Source organism: Platichthys flesus, chromosome 4 (genome assembly GCF_949316205.1).
Source record: "Platichthys flesus chromosome 4, fPlaFle2.1, whole genome shotgun sequence".
In the NCBI taxonomy this organism is placed as follows: Eukaryota; Metazoa; Chordata; class Actinopteri; order Pleuronectiformes; family Pleuronectidae; genus Platichthys; species Platichthys flesus.
The window spans coordinates 883358-909442 of record NC_084948.1 but is presented as its reverse complement, the minus strand read 5'-3'; the positions used below and the strand labels follow the sequence as shown (position 1 = coordinate 909442).

The 26085-nt window shown below is 40.8% G+C and overlaps 1 protein-coding gene across 5 annotated transcripts in view; it reads right to left on the bottom strand.

Annotated features, from left to right (window-relative positions):
- Positions 1 to 25211, bottom strand: part of tpst1 (tyrosylprotein sulfotransferase 1) — a 50948-nt gene extending 25737 nt beyond the window's left edge. Inside the window, exons 1-4 of one of the 5 annotated variants that reach the window (XM_062386726.1) lie at positions 25001 to 25207; positions 21655 to 21785; positions 11472 to 12509; positions 1164 to 1362 (exon numbers count right to left, since the gene is read on the bottom strand). In XM_062386726.1, coding sequence (XP_062242710.1) covers positions 1164 to 1362; positions 11472 to 12328 — 1056 coding nt within the window. In that variant the 5' untranslated portion in view covers positions 12329 to 12509; positions 21655 to 21785; positions 25001 to 25207. Of the gene's footprint in view, positions 1 to 1163; positions 1363 to 7964; positions 9736 to 11471; positions 12510 to 21654; positions 21786 to 25000 lie in introns of those variants that run through there. The other 4 variants (XM_062386724.1, XM_062386727.1, XM_062386728.1 and 1 more) reach the window with 4 other exon arrangements.
- Positions 25212 to 26085: the final 874 nt, after the last annotated feature.

Genomic DNA, 26085 nt, shown 5'->3' with positions numbered 1-26085 from the left:
CTCTATTTCAGAGACGATACGCTAGAGTGCGTCGAATGGGATTACGACCAAAATAAACGTCATAGTCACACCATGCCCATGTAGGGAGTCTCGCTACATGGCCTTGGACAAGCGAGCTGACGCTAGCATTAGCTCGCGAGCTAGCGCTAGCCGGGCTTCACCGGCCTGGCTAGCTGGGGAGCCGCACTCGCAGCATTAGCTCGCTGCTGCTACCCGACATTTAAGTGGCCGCATAAACAAGGGACCCCCGGGACACCTCTAAAAGTAGACTCAAAAGTGTGGAAGGATGCTGCTGCTGCGGCAGCTCAAGCTCCCACTGCGGGGCTGCACTGGGGAGCTGGGGCTCTCGCAGCCAGGCTCACCGGGGGTGAGGGGGATGGGGCACTAAAAACAGCTCAATCTGAGGAGGGCTGTTTTAGACAGGGTAAAAAGGGTGCTGTTTTAAATGATCGTTGTGGTATTTTGACCAAAATATGTTAAAGACATTTCATTAAGACACCAAGGAACCATATCAACTGTGGTAAAATGGGCCTAATATGTCCCCTTTAAGTTGTGGTTGAATAGATTTATTGTTTTACCTCTTAAAGTAATGGCCACCGCTTGGTGTAACTTTGCTTTTAGAAATTGTTTAGATCACATAACCGAATCATTGCAGCACTAATGACATCCTTATCTACCATGCTGATAGCTCACATTGTTGTTCTCCCCCCCCCCCAATTATGTTGTATGATAAAATCATATATAGAATTTGTCAGTCAGTAGGCATTAACATTCTGAAGGTTTGTGACTCTAGCCTGAAGTGACCAAGTGTAAATGTCATATAAATGTCCCAATCTATATGATCACTTGAATAGTAGTTGATGGACGTCTTCAAGAACATAACAAGCTGTGATTTTATCATGTAATGGGACATTTCTTGGCCATTTATTTAAATTGGTGCCTGCTTTTTGTTTTGCTAACAAAATGCTGACTGCAGCTTCCATTTTTCCATAAAGTATAAGTTGTTATAAAGTTCTCATTCAGTTCTCAGCCAGAGAGTAGAGTCAATTTTTCCAAATATGTGGAATTACTGGTATTTCAGATTCTAGAAGTTAAAATCATCCTTAAAGTCCCTTAAACACTGACTGAAAATGAAATATTGAACATATCCGTCCAATACTCACCCTTCTGGTGTTGTCCAGGACCTTGGGGTCAGGCCGGCCGTAGTTGGGAGGGTTGGCGTGTGGATCGTAGCCCAGTCTGGACAGCATTGGTGCAATGACGGCCATGTCCATCACCACGTCTGCTGGGATCTTCCCCACCCACTTGGACAAGGCCTCCACGTTGATAGGCTTGATGACCTGGTCTGTAGACCTCTCCACCCTTACAAGACACAAGTTTTTGCTTGGTTACTGAAGAATATGTTTGGAATACCTAATATTCAAGGCTTTAATCCCAAGTGAATCAATTTAGAAAACCTCACCCTAACCATGTAGTTGTTACTACATGTGACATAGGGACACTGGTTATCACTGTCATGTCCAGGTCTTTCAATTATTTAATGGCAAGATGGTCCACCTTATGGCAGACTGGCGCATCCTTCAGGTCAAAAGATTGTGACCAAGTCAGGTTATTGTTATTACTTGTTAAAGCAAGTCATGCTTCTTGGTTCTTGTTGTCAGAGTGAAGATGAGTACTAATCAACCTGTCATTTCACTTAATTAGCCATTGGTTAGAGCATTTTAAAAGGAATCCACCATTGTGTCATACCAATGTTAAATTATTCATTGTGTGAATATAAATATTCAACAAGCAAGACCATTGGAGTTGCTTGACTGGAGCGTTTTTTTTCTGAAAAACGTTCACCCCTCTGAACAGCACAAGATAATCCTTTTGATCAATATCGATTCATATTTTGTTATATTGGTGAGGATGTAAACACAACTAATATATAATACACACAACGTTCAAGTTGCTCCCTCTTCCCACAAATGTCTATATATACCTTCTGCAGTCCAGCGTCTCCATCCGTATGTTTCCTGTCGGACCCTATACCTCAATCTTGCAATTCCATTTCCTCCAATCCATTTACTTTGCAATTCAATTTTACACTCTATGGGTATATCCTCCTGCATGATTAATAGAGTGAGCTGGTTTTGTCATCTCAGGAGGATGGTGGAGATGGTTTTTGAGAGATGGGCCGGTATCCAAATAACCACTCTACAACAAATAGGTAGGGAATCACTTTAGGTAACTCCATCAAGACCCAAGAGGCTGCTAAGTGTTGACATGGAAGATAAACTGATATAGACAAAGACTGAGTGTTGCTAACACAGTTCAGCTTCAACAACATGTTAGATGCAGACAATCTATCCAATTAAGGTCTCTCTCGCTCCACCATTATCGAAACGACAATATTTGCACCCATTGTCATGACACCCACTGTCATGTCCAGGTCTTTCAATTATTTTGTCTATCCTATTTATAACAATGATTCATAAATAACACAATCACCTCTATATTATCCACTACAACTCCACAGAAAAACCTACTTCAAAATTATTCCACAGTTAAATCTACAAACCTCTGAAACAGGTACTTTTGCTTGGATCAATTGACTAATGTTCTATCGGATTACATTTTTACACCAGTAATTTTACTTCTACTTTTAAGGTACAGTGGTGAGCAATCAAATGCATGCCAACATGCTGCACTAGAATTAAAGAACAGAAAATGTCACACCTTGTTAAAGCCCTATGAGACAAATTGCAATTTGTGAACATGGGCTATACAAATGCAATTTAATGATTGATTGTGATGTTTTTCAAACTTTACTGTATGACTATGATGTTAACTGTAACTGCTGCAACATCAGCTGCCTTGCCTTCTGAGTAACCCTGCAGACACAGGCAGACAATACATCCTACCTTCAGTATGATAGTTCTACAACAGCAGAAGATTAGGAGCATGAATGTGCAGCTTAAGAAATCTAAAGAAATGCTGCGATGCAACAAAATCAATTTTTTTTCCAAAATTTTGTTGAATCCATGATGTGAAATTATAATTTTAATTGCTTGTGTACAAACATATCAACCACACCTTTAAATTATGGGAATTAGTGCCAAAGCTTCAGTGTTAGGGCAGATGCAAATTATAAGCTTGGAATGCTTGTACAATTCCGTAGTATAACTGTTTTTTGTATTTTGGTGCAGATGAGGACATATTACATGCATGTTCACAATATCAACCCCCTACCCAGTTTGCACTTGTCATTTGTTAGGATTTTCTACATTTCTTAGTCATATGTAATTGTAAAGTCAGCTTTTTTCTTTACATTTTGGATTGAACAGAAATTTGATAACCTTGCCTTGGCCTTTGAAAAACAAAATACTATGGCAATTAGGAATTTCAGATATAAATGATATGATAGATGCATGATGACAAAATAATTTGCAGAAAACAATCAGTAATCGCAGCTTTTGTCAAGTCTTTAAAGACCTAAATGGTAGAACACAGCGCAAAACAGTGCTTTTCAGTTCTGAAGCTGTCATACATTTTAGTTAAGTTATAAACTGTTCAGCTGTTAGTCATTCAAACAAAAAGGTGAGCAGAATAACTTCAGAGTCGCACTTGTCGCAGTTGTGGAGAGGCGGTGGAATAGTGGCAAAAAAATTGGACTATGGGCAGAAAATCCGACTGGATGGTCTCTGATTCAACTCCACGGAGTGACAACCCCAACAAAAACATACCTGGATGGACAACACCTGGCTATGTCCAAAAAAGTCCAAGAGGACTCTCCCTACCCCACTGTCTAAGTGCTACTGAGCAAGGCACCTTCCTCCCCCAACATCTGCTCCCCGGACGCCGTGCATGGCTGTCCACTGCTCTGTGTGTCCTCACTGCTCTGTGTGTCCCGCTGTGTTCACCAGATGGGTCAAAAGCAGAGTAAAAATGCTCCCCCATTTGCATGACTGTGTCTGTGCATGTGTGTGGGATTAATAAATCTATCTTGTATCTTGTTATCTTTTAAACATCCAAATAATGCAGATCGACGTTTCTTGATAACCGACAACCTCTTCGGCGGAGTACAATAGGAAAGTCACTGGCAAAGAACATATTAACCTTATCCACAAAAAAGACACTGCCAGGTTTCATTTAGTGTATGTATAACTTTTAAAACTAACATTAGGTTGCAATGTAAAACATTGGAATTGGAAAATTGCATTTAGTAAAATAATTTGTTATTAATGTAATATGACAAAAAAAATACTTTCTGCCCATCACATGACCACTTGCCTTTGGGCTGATGCTCTTTATGGCCTGCTGCTTGTCAGTTATTCCTTACCGGACGTCTTTATCACAAGGGGGTGTTGAGTATGACCAACAGCTGATAAGGGAGAGTAGATAGAGAAATCCAGATTGCAAATAGGATAGAGAATTAAGGAGGAGGGATGGAGTGGCTCTCTGTTCCTGGATAAGATAATGGAGCAAGTCACTCAGCAAGTCAGGCCTTTACTAAATCAAAGCCAGGTAATTGATGTTAATGCTAAGAGAAGGTCCCGCCATGGGGCCTGGCTCCCCACTATTATTCCTTAAAGACCCAAAGCTTTGGGACAGTTAAGAGTGAGGAGTGCTGAAGGTTGCAGTGGATAAGCAGCATGTCAGGGGGGTTGACTGTAATGCACCAAGGGCGAAGCACTTCAGAGGCGATGGAGCAAAACATTTATGATCGTAAAAGGTAGTGACCTCTTGTACTACCTTTTAGTAGTACAAAAGGTAGAACACATGTTCAATGTTTTTTTCAACCCTGAAAAACACATTGAACATGTGTTCAATGTTTTGAACACATGTCCAATTTTTCCATTGAAAATTTTTCCAATTTTTCCATTGAAAAACATTGAACATGTGTTCAATGTTTTTTTCTTCTCGATCCCTATCTTTTCTTCTCCATCCCTATCCCCCTTCCCCGGAATCCCTTTGCTTTATCACCCGCAGATCCAGGGCCTCTGTGGCCGCACCATGGATTACGGTCTGTGGATCGCGCACCGGGGGTCGCGGTGTTGGATCCAGTGTGGCGGATTCTGAGTCATGTGGGCTGATCGTGGTGCTGGTGGCGGACCCTGTGTCGCGTTGGCATTGGGCACGGGCGGTGGACCAGGACCGCAGTGGTGGCTTGTGATGGGTCCTCCTGGTGGGCGGCGGTGGACGGTGACTGAGGACTGAAGTGGCGTCTGGTCTGGATGGTGGATCGTGGTCTAGATGGTTGCTGAGCATGGACTGTGCTTCATCAATGCTTTTAGAGACTTTGATTATTGATGATGTTCTCCTTCACGTGGCATCTATTGCACTTCTGTCCGTCCTGGGAGAGGGATCCCTCACATGTGGCTCTCTCTGAGGTTTCTACATATTTTTACCCTGTTAAAAGGGTTTTTTGTAGTTTTTCCTTACTCTTGCTGAGGGTTAAGGACAGAGGATGTCACACCCTGTTAAAGCCCTATGAGATGAATTGTAATTTGTGAATATGGGCTATACAAATAAAATTTGATTGATTGTAGTTTGCCTATTGTTCATAATTTTTTTAACGATTATTTTCCAACATTTTGTCAAAAAATCAGGACATGTTGGTAAGAGAGAGAGCATAAACATGACTTGATTCAAAGTTCAAATGTATTATTGGGATTATGTTCAATAGGGGCCAAAGAGTGTACAGGTTGCATTCCAATTAAACACCACATTTGAAGAAATGTATGAATAAATCACTGTTTTCTCATAAATCATCATAAACTTTGTTTCTGACTGTGGCTGCTAACACTAGTTATTAGATGTAGACATGTAGGGCAAAGCAATGTCTCCATGCCTATCTTCTGCTAAGCTCAGAGGACTCTGGTTAAGGAACCAATTAATATTTAATAGAAGTCAATTTCTAGAGGGGTGATGTGCACACTAAATGACCAAGCTCTCCATCTGTATGCCAAAGAGCTTTTCCCCTCTCCCTCCCTGTGCAAACCTAGCATCTGTTTTCGCCTAATTTGTTTTCAGTTACATAGTACAGCTGTAGCAGGTTCTACATGCAAGCCCGTTCTATGAAAACATGACCACTGAAGATTTTCCAGTGTCTAGGCACAAGTGAGAGACGAGAACAGTGCTGCCTTACTGAGAACCTCAAGTGTCCTTACCATTGATTTGTAGAGGTCCAGCATCGTAGTGGCAAGGCTGAAAAACACTCAAGAGTCTCCATGGCATCTCTGCTTGAACCACGACATGCCACGCAGCACTTTAAGATGACCTTTGACATCTTGAAAGTTTGTTTATAGGGTGTCCATTGTTGACACAGGCAGCATGACTGCAGGGGAGCTACAATGTAAGGTTTCTGGTATGAACACTGTATTTGCTTGAATAAAAGTACAACTACATAGGCAACTAAATGTAAAGACTTTACAGTTGTGTAATAATCAAAACCTTGTTATACAAATAAATAGATTCAGTAAACAGAATTATTTATCATATATATGAATAATCTTTAGATTATTCGATAATAATCGATAGCTGCAGCCTTAGTATGTAAAGCGTACGGCGAAAAGCGTGGGGCACGTGCGGACACGGAAATGAGTTTGTTTTCGCAGAATTTGCAAAGTTGAAAATGACGTCGAAATTCTGCGTTTCCCATAATGACAAAAGAGTTGGCGGGGAAGAGGAAAGCTGTCACCTCTGTGAAGCACAAGTTACAGGAATTCAACAAGAAATACACACTAACCTATCCGGCGACACATATATATATATATATATATTTATGCCGCAATGAAATTGGAGATAAGCATGGCGAAGTTGCCACAGAGGGAGGAGGGAAGAGCGGTAACCTACAGACTGGATAAGGTTTTATTTTTGTTTCTCAATTTAAAGATGCAAATGACAGCTCCAGGATTGTCTGGTTTACTTATTGGTTTCGTTTTTCCGTACTAGAAACTTTCTATTTCCAATTTATTGTGGCTATTCTGACAGTGTACATGATTTTTAAACAAATGGTAAGTATGGGTGGCATAGACATTATGATCAGATTTATCTAAACAATTACTGTGCAAAAGAAATGGATATGCAGAAATCTTTGAATTATAATTGGTATTAGGAATGTATTAAGTTTATATCGTGGAATATGAATGGAAGTGGAAATCCAGTCAAAGGACAGAAGGTGTTGTCATATTAGAAAACTAATAAAGCAAACATAGTTTCATACAGGAAACCCACATAATTGTAGTGTTGCTTAAAAAGTTTAAAGAAAAAGGTGGAAGATATTTGTGCAAGCATTAATAGAAGGCCTACAGGTGATATTATGTGACTTTTATGCACCTGATCAGGGAGACCCACATTTTTTCATCAGGTAAAGGTATTAGGGGAGATGGAGGGACAAATAATACTGGCAGGGGACTTTAACCAAATGATTAATCCTATTCTAGATAAATGTAGACTTAAGGGCTCTTCGATGACTAAGGACAGGGAAGCAATAATATGTTAAAAGATAATCTGGCTCTCACTGTCAAAAATCCTATTCTGGGTACTTGGAAGATTTCCCCAAGACAGGTAACTCAAAACACAATTCCTGCCACCAAACAGGGTAATAAATTAGTTCCCTCAACAAAAGATATAACAAGACATCCAACAGTATTATGAGAAATTATATACATCAACAATATCTGTTAATGACAGCCAAAAAGAGCAAGAATTATATAAGGAAAACCATCTCACAAATGAACACTGGGAAAAAGTACCTTCATGATACCAAGATTTTTCGTTACGATACTAGGGGTCCAGGATGTACCTTGGTTATGAGATCACGGTTCGGTACGTTTTCGGTTGAGTACAAAAAATACATTTGTACAGAATACATTAAAAAGAATTAAAAAAATATTCAACCCCTATGTTAATTGTGTCTTTCTTACCCAACTAATTTTTACAAAAGTAAAATAACAAAAATAAATAAAGAAGTCAAAACAAATATCCATATAGGTGTAGCATGTAGAAAATTAACTCCACCATAATTGTCATGTATAATTATAATTATCAAATATAAATCCATGCATTTAAATTTGTTTTATTTTAAAAATGTACTTGTCCACATTGTATGCATAAAGGGTGGCCCTGCTGGTACTTACAATGTCTCCCATTGTGAAGAACACCGTCACGCTAGGGACAGAGGTTTTTAAAGGGCTGATTCGACTTGCTGACTGCGGACAAGAGGGAACTTTGTAGCAGGGCTTGAGTTCTTTAAGTGTGTTTCTGCATTCTCAACAACAGAGAATGGTTGCATGTCTGCTAATATAAAAACACCTATGACGCTTGTTTTTGCTTTGATACGGTCTGAATTATTGTCTGTATTGCTGGGTTTGCACGCCACTCTTTTTTACCTATGGATAAGTAGCGGTCAATTTATAGCATTAGGCTTTGTATAATTTAGATTATTGTAATGATCAAGGTCATAACTTGTTAACTTTAATAACATAACGTCTTATTATAAATATACATACTTATGACAGCTGCTATAGTGAGGAGGCACTGTAGGTTCACCTGCATGGAGTGAAAGTAGAGTTAGGAAGCGTGCCTTTTTTAAGCGTTAAGTTAAAAAAGGCATAGAGGTATTGATGGCTGATCTACTGAGTGGGCCACATGGTCTTCATCATTCTATCATACAAACCAGTAGTCAGTCAGATTTACCTTGAGCCTCAGTGTAGCCTCAAGTTCGGCCTGTATCATTGATTACAAGGCAAAAATCTGTGATGACGCTAACACGCAAAGGGAATTTATGACACATGACCCAGGGAGCTTCTCTTTCGAGCTTCTCCTTCCTATTCTCCATCCCTATCCCCCTTCCCCGTAATTCCTTTGCTCTATCACCCGCAAATCCGGGGCCCCTGTGGCCGCACCCTGAATTGCGGTTTGTGGATCGCGCATCGGGGGTCACGGTGGTGGATCCAGTGTTGCGGATTCTGTGTCGTGTGGGCTGATCGTGGTGGTGGTGGCGGATCCTGTGTCGCGTTGGCATCGGGTATGGGCACGTGACCAGGACTGCAGCGGCAGCTCGTGGTGGGTCCTGGTGGGCGGCGGTGGACGGTGACTGAGGACTGGAGTGGCGTTCTGGTCTGGATGGTGGATCGTGGTCCTGCTGGTTGCTGACCATGAACTGTGATTGCAGTGGGACTGCTTGGCAGGTCATGTTGGGGCTGTCCTTCGGGATGTTTACCCTCATCAAATGCTGCTATAAAAATTTCATCTTAATGATGTTTTCCTACACATGTGGCTCTCTCTGAGGTTTCTATGTATTTTTACCCTGTTAAAAGGGTTTTTAGTAGTTTTTCCTTACTCTTGCTGAGGGTTAAGGACAGAGGATGTCAGACCCTGTTAAAGCCCTATGAGACGAATTGTGATTTTATGAATATGGGATATACAAATAAAATTGATTGATTGATTGATTGAACAGAGACAGCTGCACACAAGCGTTTCTGTTGACTGAATCTATTCATCTGTTGTTAAAAGGTTTTTAATTGGAAATATTCAAAAAATGTATGACACTGATTTTTATTTGAGTACACAGGACTACTTTCAAACAAAAATGTACTGTAGTTATATGGGGGGTGCTGAGTCACATTAGCACAATCAGTGGAGGGTGTGCATCTTTATTCAGAGCAGCGCTCGCTTCAGCCTCTCTCTAACTGTAGTGACAGGATCATGGACGATGGGACAGTCCTCTGGGAGCTCTTTTTGGACCTATTCGAGGGTTGATGAAAACTTGGTTTAGAAATTCAGTGCCTGAATATACTACACTCCCTCCCTTTATTATGAACTAAATTTCCTGATTTCTTTATACATGTCTCATGCTGTCTACTCCAGAATCAATACCCGTATCACCAACCCTACATTTAAGGAAGTTGCTGTTATTATTGGGAATCCATAATCCTGTTAAAAATTGCAAATTGACAATGCTCACCTTTCATGCATAGAATGCTGAGATTATATATCCATACTTCTTGACAAATCAATAAAAGCTATGATTGTCCAAGCTGAGATTAATACCTATTAAAATATTTCTATAGACCAACAATTATTGTGACTGAAAAACTAAACTGATCTCAAATATAGATGTGAAAAGGGATGAATCAGGGCCAAGCATGCGTTTGGATAGAGATCTCGTTTTATCCAGGATATTACTACACTCCTGGGATCTCATTAATTAAACAGTGCTTGGGATTCATACTAAAGGCGTACTTATGCACACCTGAACGCAATGGTCATTTTATAAATCACAGTCCACCTGGAAAAGTTCGTACATAGATCTGCCTTCAAGACTTCCCTCCACAAACCCACTTTCAATCATTATTTGTCAATGCAAAGCACGTCATGAATATAAAATTATGCTGCTGACCAATGGGTTTCCACCGTGAGTCCGGACGGAGTCACGGCATCAAGCGACGAAAAGAGGAAGCGTAACTTTCTGACACTGATATCTAGGTTTTTGTTAGTGAGGTGGAGGTGATAAGCGACTTCATGGGACAGCAGTGATGTCACTAATAAAGAAAATACACTGATACTTTGCTGCTCACACAATGTGTGAGAGTGAGGACGATAGAAAGAACGGAGCCTGAAAAAGAAAAAGATCACAGATCAATGCAATCTGTGCCCTGTGCGCCTGATGGCACAGTCAGGTTCACTGCAGTGATTTGATGATACACGCACAGTGTTAAAAGATATTATTAAAAACTATTAATGACTCAGCTCTGTCACTCCGCTGTTAAATGGAATATAAACTAAATTTGATCTAGGCTGCTATTTATATACACATATGTCGCGAGCGAAAAACAGACAACAGACACACAGCTGATCAGCGGTGCAGCGACAGCCAGTGAGTCCACAGAGTTGGGGGATTGACAGTTAGATCCACCATTAGATCCTGATCTGCGGGTTGGCGACCACTGCTCTAAATGAATCACAGCATGACACAATGATGGACGTTGATTTGGTTTGTCCTCACTGGTAGTGACCTCTTTCAAATCCTGAAAGCAACTAAACAGCAAATAAGCCAAGTCTAGCTTTTTGAAACAATAGGCCATTGACTCACATATTACACAGCAGTGAACAAAAACAAAAACAATGGAGCCATTCAAGTTTGAGAGAACTGCTTAGAAAGAAAATCTATTCCTGAAATGCATCACACAGGCTTATATTGTATTACTCTGAAATAAAATAGCTCTAGATGTAATAACCAAAGACAAGTTTTGCCCAGAGCAACAAACTAAGACACAGTCACAATGAATAGCGTGATGTTTTTAGTCTGTGACAACTATTACTAGTTATTTAGCCAACAAAGAAGTATGAAAGTTTATTTGTAACTTATACGTTAAACTATAAGTATCGTTTAAAGTCTAGGCACAGATCAAGATGTCTGGGCTTGGAGTTGGCTGGGCTAGGAAAAGAAAAAAAGTAAAAGGAGTTGTAATATTACTTACTTGGAGAGGGACACTCCTCCAGCTTTCCCAATGAGCTCCTCGTGGTGTAGAACAGCATCATTCCAAGGAATATCAAGGAATTTAAGCAGTGTCCTCATCCATTTCTCAGGATGGAGGACCAACTGTTCGTAGTGCACTGGTAAACATTTATTTGATGCCTCCAGGCACTGAGTATACATGGTCTCTATGGCCCGATTCCACTTTGTCAGGCAGTCCCGGTAGCTGCCCAGATCAAAGCCAGCAATGGTCACCTTCCGTGAGATCATGGAGTGGACTGAAGCCCGCCCATCACGAATCATCAGTACAAACTTGGCATTGGGAAATATTTTAGCCAGGTAGGCAAGTGACTTCAGTGCAAAAGGGTCCTTGTTGCACAGGAAGTTCGCAGGCTCTCCGTGTTTGACGATGATTTCCAGCAGGAAGGCCTGCATGGCGGCATCCAGCACCTCATCTGTCACACCTGCCTCATCCAGGCGCATCTTCTCTCGGCCTGAGCGGCTCCACATCTGCTTCATGGCCAGGATACGTGGGATGACACGGGTTTCCTCGCCACAGCGTACCTCTGGGTGGGCATCAAGCATTGCTCGCATTAGTGTAGTTCCACTGCGGGGCACACCGCCGATGAAGATGAGTGGCATGTCTTTGTTGTAAACAAAAGGTGAACTGAGATTCTGGCCTGTCCGTAAAGTGGTCCGCATGCTGCCACCAATTGCTGACAGAGGCAGATTTCCACCCGGCTGACCGCGCTCCTCGATGCGATGGTGGCACTCCATGGCGTGGCGGCCCAGATAGAACACCGTGAGTGAGCTGATGACCAGACAGGCCACCAGCAAGTTCTGTTTCAGCTTGCCAATCATGTTGCAGGCCAGAGACAGCACAGGACAATATCTCCACAGGGGCAATTTAGGGGGCGGATGGGAAAAGGAACTGAGGGTAATTAAGATTCCCACCCCTTATGGTTGCTTGCTGGGAACCAGGCATGGATCAAGCTCCCTGGTGCACAGCAGGTGTCCAGTTCCCAGCTCCATGAGGCCTGAACTATGGCACAAAACACAAAACATATAGTTCAGCACTCATTTAGCAAGGTTAATAGCAAAAGATAATTAAATGTTTTCATTTGCAACAACGCCAGAGCAAGTCACATGAGTTAATTTTAAATTTTAGGCAGTTACTATTGAAGCTCACAGAGCTAATCAGGAATCCATTAAGACACAAAGCTGACGTTAACAATAACGTTACAATAATGCATGCCATGGCCCTTTACCATAAACAGCCCAACTAAATGCCTAACCCTTACCCTAAGCCTTAGAGCAAGACTTTCTCTTAAACAGTCCTGTCTAAACGTGAAAAAGTTCCTCACTTTGCCAAAAGGTCCTCACTCTGTAAGTGCTATGCTCTAAATCAGGGGTTTTCAACCAGGGGTCCACGTCCCCCTGGTGGTCCTTTTGACGCCATTGCAGGGGGTCCGCGAAATTCGCTTTGATATTTAAACACATTTCCAGATTACTCTTGAATATCGTGCAAAATATGTCTAAAATAATATTAAGGTGATGAGGGGAACCTTGAAACCGGCTTGGGGCTAAAAACTGCCAGTAGTTTCCCCCTGTGCATGTGTGTTAAAAGCAGATATAGAGGAGTGGTTGAGCTATATAGAAAAACTCTCAGGAGGTCTTGGACATGTAGTTTGTATGATGGGAATTTTTATTTTCCCCAAAAGAAGGCCCAAAAGGGCAGAATTACTTGGCATAATAGCCAAAACAATTAATTGCAATAACAGTCACTTTACCACGTTCGCTGGTTGAGAAACAATTTCTTAGCAGAGCTCTAAGACACACACACTCAGAAGTACTACTCACCCACCACCCTCCCCCCAACACTAGCAGTAGGTGGGATTTGCTGCTGGTGATCATGAGGTTGAACTTAAGTAGGCTTCAATTGTTTGTGTGATATTGTATGATTATCATTTGTCATATATTCTGCATTACTTTGTCATCTTCCCTCTTCAGTTGTGGCCCCAGTTTATGTTGATAGTTATTGATCACCGTTACTTTAACGTTCTCTCAACATGTCAGCTACATGTCTGTACATTTAAGTTATGGACGTTATATATTGATTTTCATATGGTTCTGAGATCCAGAACAACTACAACCTCATTTTTAAAAAAAAATCGTAAGCACGGAAATCGACCGTTTTATTTTTTCCACACCGATTTTTCTAGATTTGTTTGAGGTTTTGAAATAGATATATCTAGATTTGTTTGAGGTTTTTAAATTAAACCAACATGGAAAACCAAATGTTAAAACTTCCTTCTATCGATCTTATATCCTATCCTTCTATACATACACACGTAGACACACGTGCCTGTAGGCATCCCAGTTGGCCGCGGATTACTTTCTAGTCAGAATGGTGGTCCCTTGGACAAAACCAAGTGAAAACCCCTGCTCGAAATGGTCCTCAAATATATAAGCACGCAGTCTACACACCCAGAACACTTTTCTTCTGCTGTTGGGAAGTAAAGCTGCCGGATTAATACAGCTTACTTGTTGGATGGGTTTCTCTGTGCTGACTCTGCAGCCACAGTCACCCTCCTGAACAAACTGCCGTGTTGGAAGAATGACACCAGCAGTGCCTAACTTGCAAACCATTCAATCCAATGGGGACCAGGCAGAGCGGAAGCGTGTACAGGGAGAGCTGAAGACCATGCTGAAAGAGGCAAAGGATTCATACAGAAGGAAGGTGGAGCAGAAGAGAACAACATGAGAGAGGTGTGGGATGGCATGAAAACCATCACAGGCTGCAAGAAGAGCAGCGGCACGGTTGAGGGGGATGTGGTGAGAAGAAACCAGTTAAACCAATTCTACAATAGGTTTGACAATCCGGCTACAGGGGGAAATGACTGTTGTACATCCAGTCCTCAACCCCCCTCCCCGTCAGCCCCATCAGCTGCTGTTACCTGCTCACTGCATGCCTCTACCCCTTCACCCTCATGTCCCCGAGATCCCCCTCTACCCCCTGCTCGGACTACAGCCAGTGGGGCCTCACTCCCTCCAGCGTCCAGCCCTCTGCCATTCCACACAGCTGCACCCCTCCCTCAGGCGGGGTGCAGCTTGAGGGAGGGGTGCAACTGAGGAGACGGTGCCCTAGGAAAGCAGCCGGCCCTGATGGGGTCTGTCCAAGACTTCTCAAGACATGTGCTGTGGAACTGGGTGAGCCGCTGCAGCATATTTTCAATTTGAGCCTCCAACTGGGGAAGGTCCCTGCACAGTGGAAAACATCCTGCCTCATCCCTGTTCCAAAGAAGCCACACCCCAGTGTGCTGAATGACTTCCGGCCAGTCGCATTGACATCACACATCTCAAAGACTATGGAACGACTGCTTCTTCACATCCTCAGACCCCAGGTTCACCATGCACTCGACCCGCTGCAGTTTGCCTACCAGGATAAGGTGGGCGTGGAGGATGCCATCATCTGCCTCATATACAGGGCACACTCCTATCTAGACAAGGGGAAATGTGCTGTGAGAATCATGTTCTTTGATTTCTCCAGTGCTTTCAACACCATCCAGCCCCTTCGACTGAGTGACAAGCTCCTGCAGATGGGTATGAACGTCCACCTGGTGTCCTGGATCACTGACTACCTGACAGAGAAACCACAGTTCGTCAGGCTGAAAGACTGTGTCTCTGAGACTGTGTTGTGCAGCACCGGCGCTCCACAGGGGACTGTGCTCTCACCAGTCCTCTTCACCCTGTACACATATGACTTTAACTACAACTCGGAGTCATGCCACATCCAGAAGTTCTCTGACGACTCTGCTATTGTGGGATGTATCAGAGATGGCCAGGAGGGGGAGTACAGAAGCCAGGTGGATAACTTTGTGCAGTTATCCTAACTTCCGTTAGAACCCCTTTCAAAACAAGAGTCCCAACCTTCAACCTGCTTATAAAAAGGAACCACACATCATTCTTCAATCAAGTTTCAAATAAACCTGAAAACATCAGTTGAAATTCTCGACCATCTTTCAGGGTATGTGCTACAGAAAGGGAGAGGATAGTTTAAATTTTTGTCCTGTTGTTAGTGGCTTTATTATGGAAGATTGATGTGTAGTTCCTGTTATAAGCAGGTTGGTGGTTGGGACTCTTGCTTTGAAAGGGGTTCTAACGGAACCGTTTTAAGCGACGCTATACGTCACTATCTCGGAAAAACGGGAAAAAAATTGTTCGAAAAACAGGATTTTTAGCTTGGAAATACAGGAAAAAATATTGGTTCGAAAACCAGGATTTTTTTTTTTTTTTTTTTTCCCCAAGTTAATGCAATATGCTTCCATAGAAAGTCACATAGTTAACCAGAACATTTTAATTCACTCCTTTTTAGTTTTGCTGCTTTAGGTCTATAATGTCGGGGGACACATGTAGGGCTGCCACTAACGACTATTTTTCTATCGATTAATCTGACGACTATTTTATCGATTAGTCGATTCATCTAAACGACTAATTTTCCTCGGAAAAAATCAAATTGACCATTTCATTTCAGTTAACTTTATTTTGACAACAACAAACTGTATGTCATCATATAATGCAGCACAAAACAAAATGTAAACAGGCTCAAATATCAAAGTGCAAAACTGTAGGTTTAAACTAGCAACTCCAACGTGATAAAAATAAATAAAAAAGAGGGCTTATAAGTTAAGTCAGCAGTGCAACTCAAAAAGATATCAAAGTTTAACCCCTTATCAAAATAAAAAAGTTCCGTCTGCATACTAAACAAAGTGCAACATGTTTAAAGTATAATAAAGAATGGTGTCCAGCTCAAAATCCGACTCTAACGTCAGTTAGACATGTGTGTTATAATGTAGGAATGTCAGCATGTCCACATGCTCTGGACTCAGGCTAGCTCTTTTCTTGGAAACTATGTTTCCAGCTGCGGAGAAGAGACGCTCGGAAGGTGTTGATGTGGCAGGTACACACAAATAAGTCTTTGCCAGAACAGCCAGAGAGGGAAACCTTGCCTCATTTGCTTTCCACCACTGCAGAGGATCTGTACTTTTAGGCGGAGGCTGTTCCCCAAAATACTTGAGAATCTCTTTTCTCACTGAATGACTGATGACATCTGCCTCGTCCCCACTGTTATTCTGGCTGGAGGTTTCGTCTGAGTCCGACCCAAGCAAGGTGTCCAGCAATGACACAGACCTCTTCTCTGTAACACCTGCTGATGTTTGGGCCTCTGTGGTATGCTGCTGTTGCTGACTCTCTATCATTCTCCTCTTTGCTTCTATTGCAAGGGCTTGCACTTTCACCTGCAGTTTCAGGCTTTCATCTGGGGACAGGAATTTCCGTCTGCAAAACCTGGGATCCAGGGCAGCTGCAATTACACTGGTGTTTGTAGCAGCAACTTTGTAGGCCATCTCAACCTCCCAATGCGTGATTTACCACTAGCTGTAATGTGTGGCCAGCACAGCGGATTGAAGATATCCCATGCCTCTCTTCTAACAACTTGATGGCTGCTACTACATTAGCTGCATTGTCATGCACCACAGCCTTGATTCTACTTGCAGGAATTCCAAACTTCTCAATTGCTGTTTCAATCCAGGATACAATATTCATTGCAGTGTGTTGCTCTTCAAGTGGCATAGTAGTCAAACTATAGCTTACAAGCTCCCAGTCATTGTTAATAAAATGGCAGGTTATGCCCAAGTATGCTTCTGTGGCAATACTGGTCCATGCATATGTGGTTAAACTGACCATGGATCTGGATGAGGAGAGGGCAAGTTTGACTCTCAGGAATCCATGCTCATATTTCTTCTCCATCATGTTTGTGAAGCATGTTCTCTTAGGGAGAACGTAGCCTGGTTGGAATATTTTGTCTTAGAAATTATTGCGATAAAATATATAATAGTCATCAGTGTGAAACCATTATTAAACCGCTAGTATAATGATAATATTAGAGCACAATCATGCAAATACAGCCTTTCAATGACTAATGAACTTAATTCTAAAGAATATTCAGTCTGAAATTTCACAAATAAATAAAAATAAACCACACATGACCAAAACATTACACAAAATGTACTCTCTGCCTCTTGACTCTTGAATAAATTTGATACATTTGACAGAGGATATATGTTACCAGCTCGGTAAATTGGATGGGACGGTTGTGATTTAGATAAATACCCAAGTCTGCATTGTATAAGTTTAGCTGCTTGTCATATTTTCAATGTTTTTAAAATACATGTCTCATAAACTCTGGAGTGTCAAACAAGGGCGTGACTGTAAACTCTCCAGATGAGATGAGGACATGACTTGATCAAATACAGAGACAGACCAGTTACATTTTAGGTGACCAAGGAAAAATCTTGTTCAACTTCACAGATTTTTGGTCGCCCTGATGTCACTTCAAAACTTGCTTACAATGGTTGCTCTGCATCTTATGTGACTGGTCCAAGTGATAGTAAAAGAAAAAGAAAGGTTAGATTGCAGATTCATAAAATGTTCCACTAATGAGTGGAAGAATGATCACTCTGTGAGCGATCTGCCTGGCCCCTACTTAGCAGCGTTAATTTATTGAGGTGGACCACTCCGCGCTACTCAGTTTTTGCATCTTGTCACGTGTTGCAGGGAAAATCCATGTCCAAAATGTTGTACTTTATTTACCAACATTTTTATTTCAGTGTGTAATACATTTTATAGTGAAAAACAAACAAAAAAACTTAACCTGTGCAGGTCCCAGTAACGGGTAAATTATTAGGGTTGTCATCATTTGTTAAAGTCCAAAGTGAGACTTATATATCCAGTTAGTTTACATTTTTCTGTCATCAAAAGCAGTTTATCTGTATGGGACACTTATTTTGAAGGGTCACCGACGGATGGTGTTTTTTTTGGGAGCTATGTGTTCACTAGTTTAGAAAAAGTCAGCAGGCATATTGTTCTGGTTCAAGCCACATTCGTGATGTCCTTATTACACTATTACCTCTCAGTATCGCGCATGTAAATTAGTGACACAACCTAGACCAATGGCTGCGTCTGTTGCAAAAAGTTGTGTATCAAAGAGTAAAAAGTATGGGAGAACTTCACCATTAACAAAAAAAACAAAAAACAACTACCTGCAATATTTGTAAGGGGGACCTTGCTTTCCATAGAAGCAGGACACAAGCATTTGAAGAGGAGGCACGTTTGACATCATATCGTAGACGATACAGACTCACCTCATAAGATAGCCTGTTAGCTAGCTTGCTATATAAACCTGTGTGCAGGATTTTTTTTTTAACGAGTTTAAAAGCCTCATGTTATCCCATTGCCTGTTGATGTATTTTTTTATTACAATTATGCCGTCCGAAGAACACTGTAGCTTTGTTTGTTGAAGCAAAACAAAAACTAGATTTTTCTTTGTTTTTGTATCAATAGTAGCCTAATATGCAGAAGTCTTTTAAAAGACATTTTTGAATGAAGTATCGATCTTTATTGTCTTTATTGTCAGTTATCAGATGTCGTTTAAATTTAACAGCTGATTGCTAAATAAGATCAATTGAGGATTTGTATAGTTTAAAATCTGATTGGTCGATTAATCGTTTCACTAATCGATAGATTAATCAATCAGAATAGTCGTTACTTGCAGTCGTATTCTAAAATGCGAGTGACATGGTTTTAACTTTTACTCTTATATATAAGACTTATAACTGATAAGCATTAAAACTGTGGTGAAAAGACTGTTCAAAGTTTACTCTACTGTGAACAGTATTCCGTGGAAAAAAAATCGGCGAGAACACATGTCTTTATAAAAGCAGTGCTGCTCCGCGGCTGAACCGCAGCCAGGTTGTTCGCTCTAATCTGTTATCATGGGTGCTGAAATGAAAACCATTGTGGCACGGGCTTGAAACAACAAATAATGCTGTAAAAGCTCCAATAAACATCATAATCCAAAAGCTGAAAAAAAAACATTATCTATTTCTATGACAAACATGACTACACACAGCTATATCTTTTGAGTATGCATCTTCACTAGCCACACAATTCGATTATGATTCAGCAGTCAACAATTCATAAGGCCTGGGAGATATGGCCTAAAACAAATATTGCTATATTTTTAGGCTATATCGCGATACACAATACATTTTTCAATATTTTGAATTGGCCTCTAAATCACTGTACAAATGTTAAATTGGCTAAGCTAGTGGACGTTATCATTTCCAACAGCCCCTGAAACAGTTAAGCTGAAACACTTTTTAAATCTAATACAAAGGCCATATTTCTGATCGTTGAGCAGCTGTGGATCATATAGGAAACTCTCTGTTGTCACTGTTTGTTTCCGGTGTTCCTCAACAAAGTCACTGACCGGCTGCTTCATGAGAACGCCCCTCTTATCTCACTACGTCATAGTGAGTTAGTGGGGGTTGAGCCCCGTTTCCTGTGTGTACGTCTATTATTCAGCTGTGGAAAACTGATTAAAAAATGAACGCAGCATAAAACATGACTCGTTTATGTTTTGTCTCTGCATTGATCATGAGTCGTCCATTATCCAATGCATCTAAGAATCAAGAAATGTCCACACCACTAGTTAAACCTTAAAAGGTCAACTCCACACTCAAACCTTAAAAAAAACTCTACAAAACAAACAACATGAAACCCCTGATATTTTGAAAGCACACCTATCGGAACAGTAGTTTGTAGTGTATATGCCTACACAGGAGGTATTCTAAGCTTGTGCAGGCGCCATCTCAAAAGCTGCTAACAAACTAACAAAACACACTAACAAAATGCAGAGACTATAAACAATGAATGGCATAACTAATCAGTAATGTGTACAGGCCCTGACAAAAGTCTTGTCACTTACCATTTTGTAGAAACAACAGCTTATAACCTGACTTTTATTTAATCCATTGGTTTTAGAAACGGCTTAATTGCCTTTTGTTGAGTGCTGGTTTCTGGGCACTGATTCGACCATGGAGGCCGTTTTCGAGACAGAATACTACAAACTGTCCTGGTTGACATGGGGACTTGAGGTGACCAGGCCTGATGGAGCTCTGCTGCAGTGGAAAATGGGCTGGCCTTGGGTTTTCGAGCCAACAAATGGTCCTCCCGAGCAGTGTCTTGCAGGGTCTGCCGGACCTGGGCTTGTCAAAAAAATCTGCAGTTTCTTCAAATCTTTTTCTTATTCTTTGTACTTGATGGTGAGACACATTGAAGGTGTCAGCCACCTCAGCAGTGGATCTGGTCTTCAGCCTCTTGATAATCAATGCTTTATTCTCAGGGTGAATCTTAGGCATGTTGACAGAGGTCAAGTTGCAGTTGATGTGAAGGTCTGGTATGCTGGGGCTCTTTTTATACACACCCACTAATTGATTGATCAATTACTGATCACAGGTGAGGCTGTAATCTAGGATTGGGTGCATCATTCGACAAGGCGACAAGACTTTTGTCTTTGCAAAAACTGACTCAGTGGGCTTTACCAAGCTGTGAACGTTAGAATGCTTTTCAGCAGTTTCATTTGAGAGAAGATTGTTTTTTTACCTTGCTGGAGTTTCTGTGTCCTCCTCCAGTCTCCTGCTGACTTTCTCTCACTTTAGAACTAACACTCATCACAAGTTATCAGTCCAGAGTTTATGAGGCTGCATTTAAATGTGTCGTCAACATTTTGTGAGCGCTTAGTACAACATGAGACGTGACGCACACAGTCAGGACACAGTGTTAAGTGAACGGAGGATTCAGATTCATGATCCAATACCATCAATTAATAATTAAATACATCATCGCTTGTGCGGGCGCCATCTCAGCAGCTGCTAACAAACTAACAAAATACAATAACAAAATGCAGAGACTATAAACAATGAATGGCAAAACGAATCAGTAATGTGTACATTCCCTGACAAAAGTCTTGTCAGTTACCATTTAATTTGTAAATTTGTTTGTTTCATATTTATTCAAGAGCCATTTCTGTAAACAGAGAGTATAAAGTTCAATAAAATAGAGTGTTGTTTTGGATGTGTGTGTGTGGTTTATTACATTTATGGTTTATTTATTGGGACTGAATAATCTGAAGAATTGCAAGTTTTTTGGCTCTTTAAAAGTGTGTAATTGCAGGATTAAGCTCTAATATTTAAAAAATGTCAGTGGTATGAAAAGGTTTTCAAATGATGACAATAATTTCTGGGGTAGTATATATCATCCAAAAAGAGTTGTTATGACAGGCCTACCTTAATATTACCAAAGGAGGTTGACCAAAGGAAGCTGAACAGATGAGGTTCAGTCAGGGCAAAAGAGCTTGAACACCCAACTACAAGGGTTGGCCGTCAGAGGTGCCCAGCCCTAGTGGTCCTCGGGGTGTCTTAAAGGGAGGTGAAAGAGAAGCATTCTGTTAGAGGAAGTTCCTTATCTGTTTTGTTGTGGCTGTTATTTTTAAAATGTTCTATTTATTACCAAAACATTTATCATTAAACAGTTAAGTTCGGAAAAATTATGAATAATTCTGTTGCAGGTCAATACAAGGTGTGCCCCAAAGATTTTTTTGTAAGGGGCTACAGAGCTCCTCGTAAAAAAAGTTAGTCTGGAGCCCTGTAATATAAAATAAAATAAAAACAGAAGCATCAGATTTATATCCAATCAGCAGGCAGCCAGTGTAAATAAGACATCACTAAAGTAAACATCACAGCACAGCAGTGTTACACCTGTGATTATTTGACAAAGCTTTTGTGCAATAAACTACAGTTGATGATACGAGCATGGGTTAATGATTAAAAATAAACATTGCTGATTGTTATGGGTTCAGAAATGGTCACTAACTACAAAGTAAGTAGTAACTTATATGGCACTTACATGTAACACTTGTAGTTTGACTTTTTTGAAGCAAATTGCGCCTACTTGATTCCTTGTTGTTCTGGGTCTGTACCCTCATGGTTGAATGCACTTATTGTAAGTCGATTTTGATAAAAGCTTAATGAAATGTAATTTACGGTTATAATCTTAGCCTTACCCAACCCTAATGAAAACAGTCTAAAATCATATGAATATGCATATTATCCCAAGGCACAATAGGCATCAGCTTGCACATCTACAACGATACTTCCGTTTCTGGAACACATCGACAGTTTGCAATAGCATGAAACTGTCCCTATTCATAATGATTAAAAATTGCTTTGAAAAAAAAGGATCGGGTTTTCTGATTTAAAAACCCTGAAGGTACAAGCGTTTGTATGTGTAGCTTCTTCATAGCAATAGCACTGGAGTTTCATAGGAACTTTAAGATGTCACCACACAATGACAAAACAGGATTTCTCTTACACAGTCATCAAACTGAAACAAAACATAAACACCCATACAAAAGCATAAAAGACAATAATCACAAAGGACAAAAAAGAAAAAGCCAGACTGTACAGAGATAAACTACGGAGTTAAAGTCTATCCTAATCAATCATTCAGTAAAGAAGAAAGCATATGGCGAGGACTAAACATTATATACATTTTTTCTTTAGAATAATGTAATCTATGCCTGACTTTAAACTGAATCAAATGCAACCTGGCATTAATTGAGCCCAAATGGATCCTCTCCATATAGGATACACAATTATTATTTATGAACAAGTCTGCAATGGTAGTCAGTCCTTTATCCTTCCAGTAAATAAAGGCCGGATCAGATTGAGATGGAATCAAATTACAATTAAAACAAATAAAAAGAATGTAACGGAAATTTAGGAGCTTTAAGCACCAATTTAATCTTTTTTACATTTTAAGTTAACTAGATGCATTGGATAGTCCTTAGTAGAAAACAAAATATTTGACAGATCATTCTGGTGTATGATGGAGCTCATTTTTCTTGGGAAGCTGGTCTTGCAAATAAATTAGGGGTCTGGCATTAATTGCCCAATAATGTTGGAATACTGAAAGGTATAAACCCCCCAGTTTTGTGGGCTTTTGTAGGTTGGTCTTGGCAATATGATGTGCATTATACCCCCAGACTAACAGCATTATTATTGAGTCAGGTTTAAAAACTAAAATGATCAAGAAGATTAATTGGATAGAGACAGAGGCGAAGTCCTCCAAATATAAATTTATTTCTTCCACTTGTCTAACTGAATAGTCAAATTATTCTTAAGTAAGAGTGTAGGATTTACAGGAATAGATAGGCCCAAATAACTGAACTGATCCCTGGATCCAGATTTTCTGAAAGAGGAATAAATACACTTTTTCTCCAAATGAAGGAATACTCAGACCGGCTACCAAAACATTTAATTGGCTAGAGGATTGTAGGAAGGGATAAAGGGGTCCGATAATATATATACAGTCAATATCCCCCACCTCTATATCAGAATGCTGCCTTATACTAATAACCAGAGGCTTGACTGCTAAGTTAAACCGCAGCGGACTGGCACAGCATCCCTGCCTTGTCCCACGCTTCAGGTTAAAAGGTTATGACCTGTTCCCATTAGTGAGAATGTCAGATGTAAAGGAAAACTAAAAAGTTATAGCACACATGGATGCAGCACCCCTTACCACTTGGCCACCACAGGACACTGGATGCAGTGTTTGCCTTATGCATGAGAAAATAATTTCCTATTTTAACTTGCAAGTATAACATACAATGGGGGTAATGAGATGAGAAACTTAACCTGTAACATTGCAGTGGTAAACAGTAGAACTGTCTGAAATGAAGGAGAAGTAATAAAGCACTAACTTAAGAAGATATGTCTGTGGGCCACAACACCCTAAAGGTGCAAGATTTGTTGGGCCTCTGACAGGGTGACTCATTTCCCTCTGCTTTACCCACAGTGTAGAACACGCTTGCATGTTACCCTAGCACATCCAAGTGCCTCTTAATGTTAAAAGCAACGTCAAACCAAACTATATTCAAAATACCGCAATTAAATGACTCCTCGTTCAGAAGCAGCGGGGCAGATTTTATGCTAGGCCACTGGAAACTTCCGTAAATGTTATAGTCTTCTTTTCAAATTAGCAAGCATCTGGATCACCAGATATACACATCTGCTTGAGGGGCCTCGTATAAACTAGGATTTAATTTTCAGTGTTTTGTAACGCAGGCAGACCTGACTGTTGAGGGGGGGAAAGGACGGCAAGAATAGCACTGAGGACGCATTCTTAAGTTGGAATTCCCTGAAAACGTACTCTGCGGCGACAAAAACGTTTGTGCCGTGGGGGAGTTGGTTCTAAAGCTTGGTAAAATGTCTTGAAAATGTCGCTGATCTCAAAGTTGACTGACCAGGGTCCGTTCGTCGATTACCGGAGCAGATGTATGATTCCAGCGCGACGTTTCCCCGGGGGCGGCACGTACCGGAGCTATCTGTCAGCATACATTATTATGGAGAAGGTTTCAGCTGACAGGGCTTCATTTGTGTTTTTATTTCAGCTGGACTCACTTTCCAGCCTTCGTGGCTAATATGACAAACACTAGCAATTACGTAACCAGCATTTTAAAACGAATTACGCTTATTCGGAACCCCTTGCCAAAACGTGCGGTAAATAGTCGCAGGTCATGAGCAAAAGGGAAGAAGAGGACATTGCAACAGCACTACAGCGACAAAAACCTACCTTATACGAAGCAGGAGACTCGAATTTTTCGGTCAGCAAACTTCCAGTGTACCAAGTGGGAACGTCCGGACAATCCTGCCGTTTCCCACAATCACATTCCGGTAATTTTCTATGCACATATACACCATCAATCGTGTGAAGGACAAGCTTGTTGCGCTGGTAGACTGGTGGTGATAAAGAACCAGACTGCTACAACTTACTGCTCTACAGGATGTGAGAGACGAGTTGTGATTGGTCCATAATTCAGAGAGGGTTGTGTTTCAGAGATGCTGATTTGTCCATACGGTGTTGGGTGGGACTACAGCAAATTTAAAAGCACAGTACAGGTTCAACCAGCACATATCCACTACAATTGAACTACAGGTCCAACAGACCAAATTGCAGCAAAGTTCACACACTTGTTTCATCAAAACACATGAATTAGAAAATATAAATAAAATATGAAAAATTTCCTAATAATGCTTAAGAAAGTGCAAAAAATCCTGGATCCATCTATGTAAACTTTTACATGCTGTTCCTTAGCCCATGTGCCATCCTTACACCAAGTTTAGTAGTGTCATTTTTTGTGTGATCCAGCTGACAAAAAACAATAAACAAACGGAAAGAAGGGAAAACGTAACCTCCTTGATGGTAATAATGAGGATGTTTGGGTTGGTTCATCCACCTTTGTCTGGTGGAAGAAAGGGGGCAACTCCCTCTCAGGCCATCAGAGCCACATCGGTGGATGCTCTTATCCAGGTGGTAAGGAAGTTGTGTACACACAAAAATGCTCCCAATATGAATGGTAAGAAGCAGTCACTTACTGGGGAATATGAAAGTAAACTAAAAACTAAGCACCAGTGACAATGGAATTTGTAGTTGTAATAAATAGTCACACATGTGTATGAGTAAATCTGAAGTCCCTCTGAAAAAGGCTTCAGGAGTTGCAAACGTCACAGGAACAACACAACAGTTACACCTTCTCAACATCATTACAGGTGCACAATTCTGATGTCCCGAATCACAAATTAAGAAACACATGCTCTCACATTTGTTCTCTCTGTTGTTGTACATATGGCTTAATACAGATTCAAACACTGTTTTGA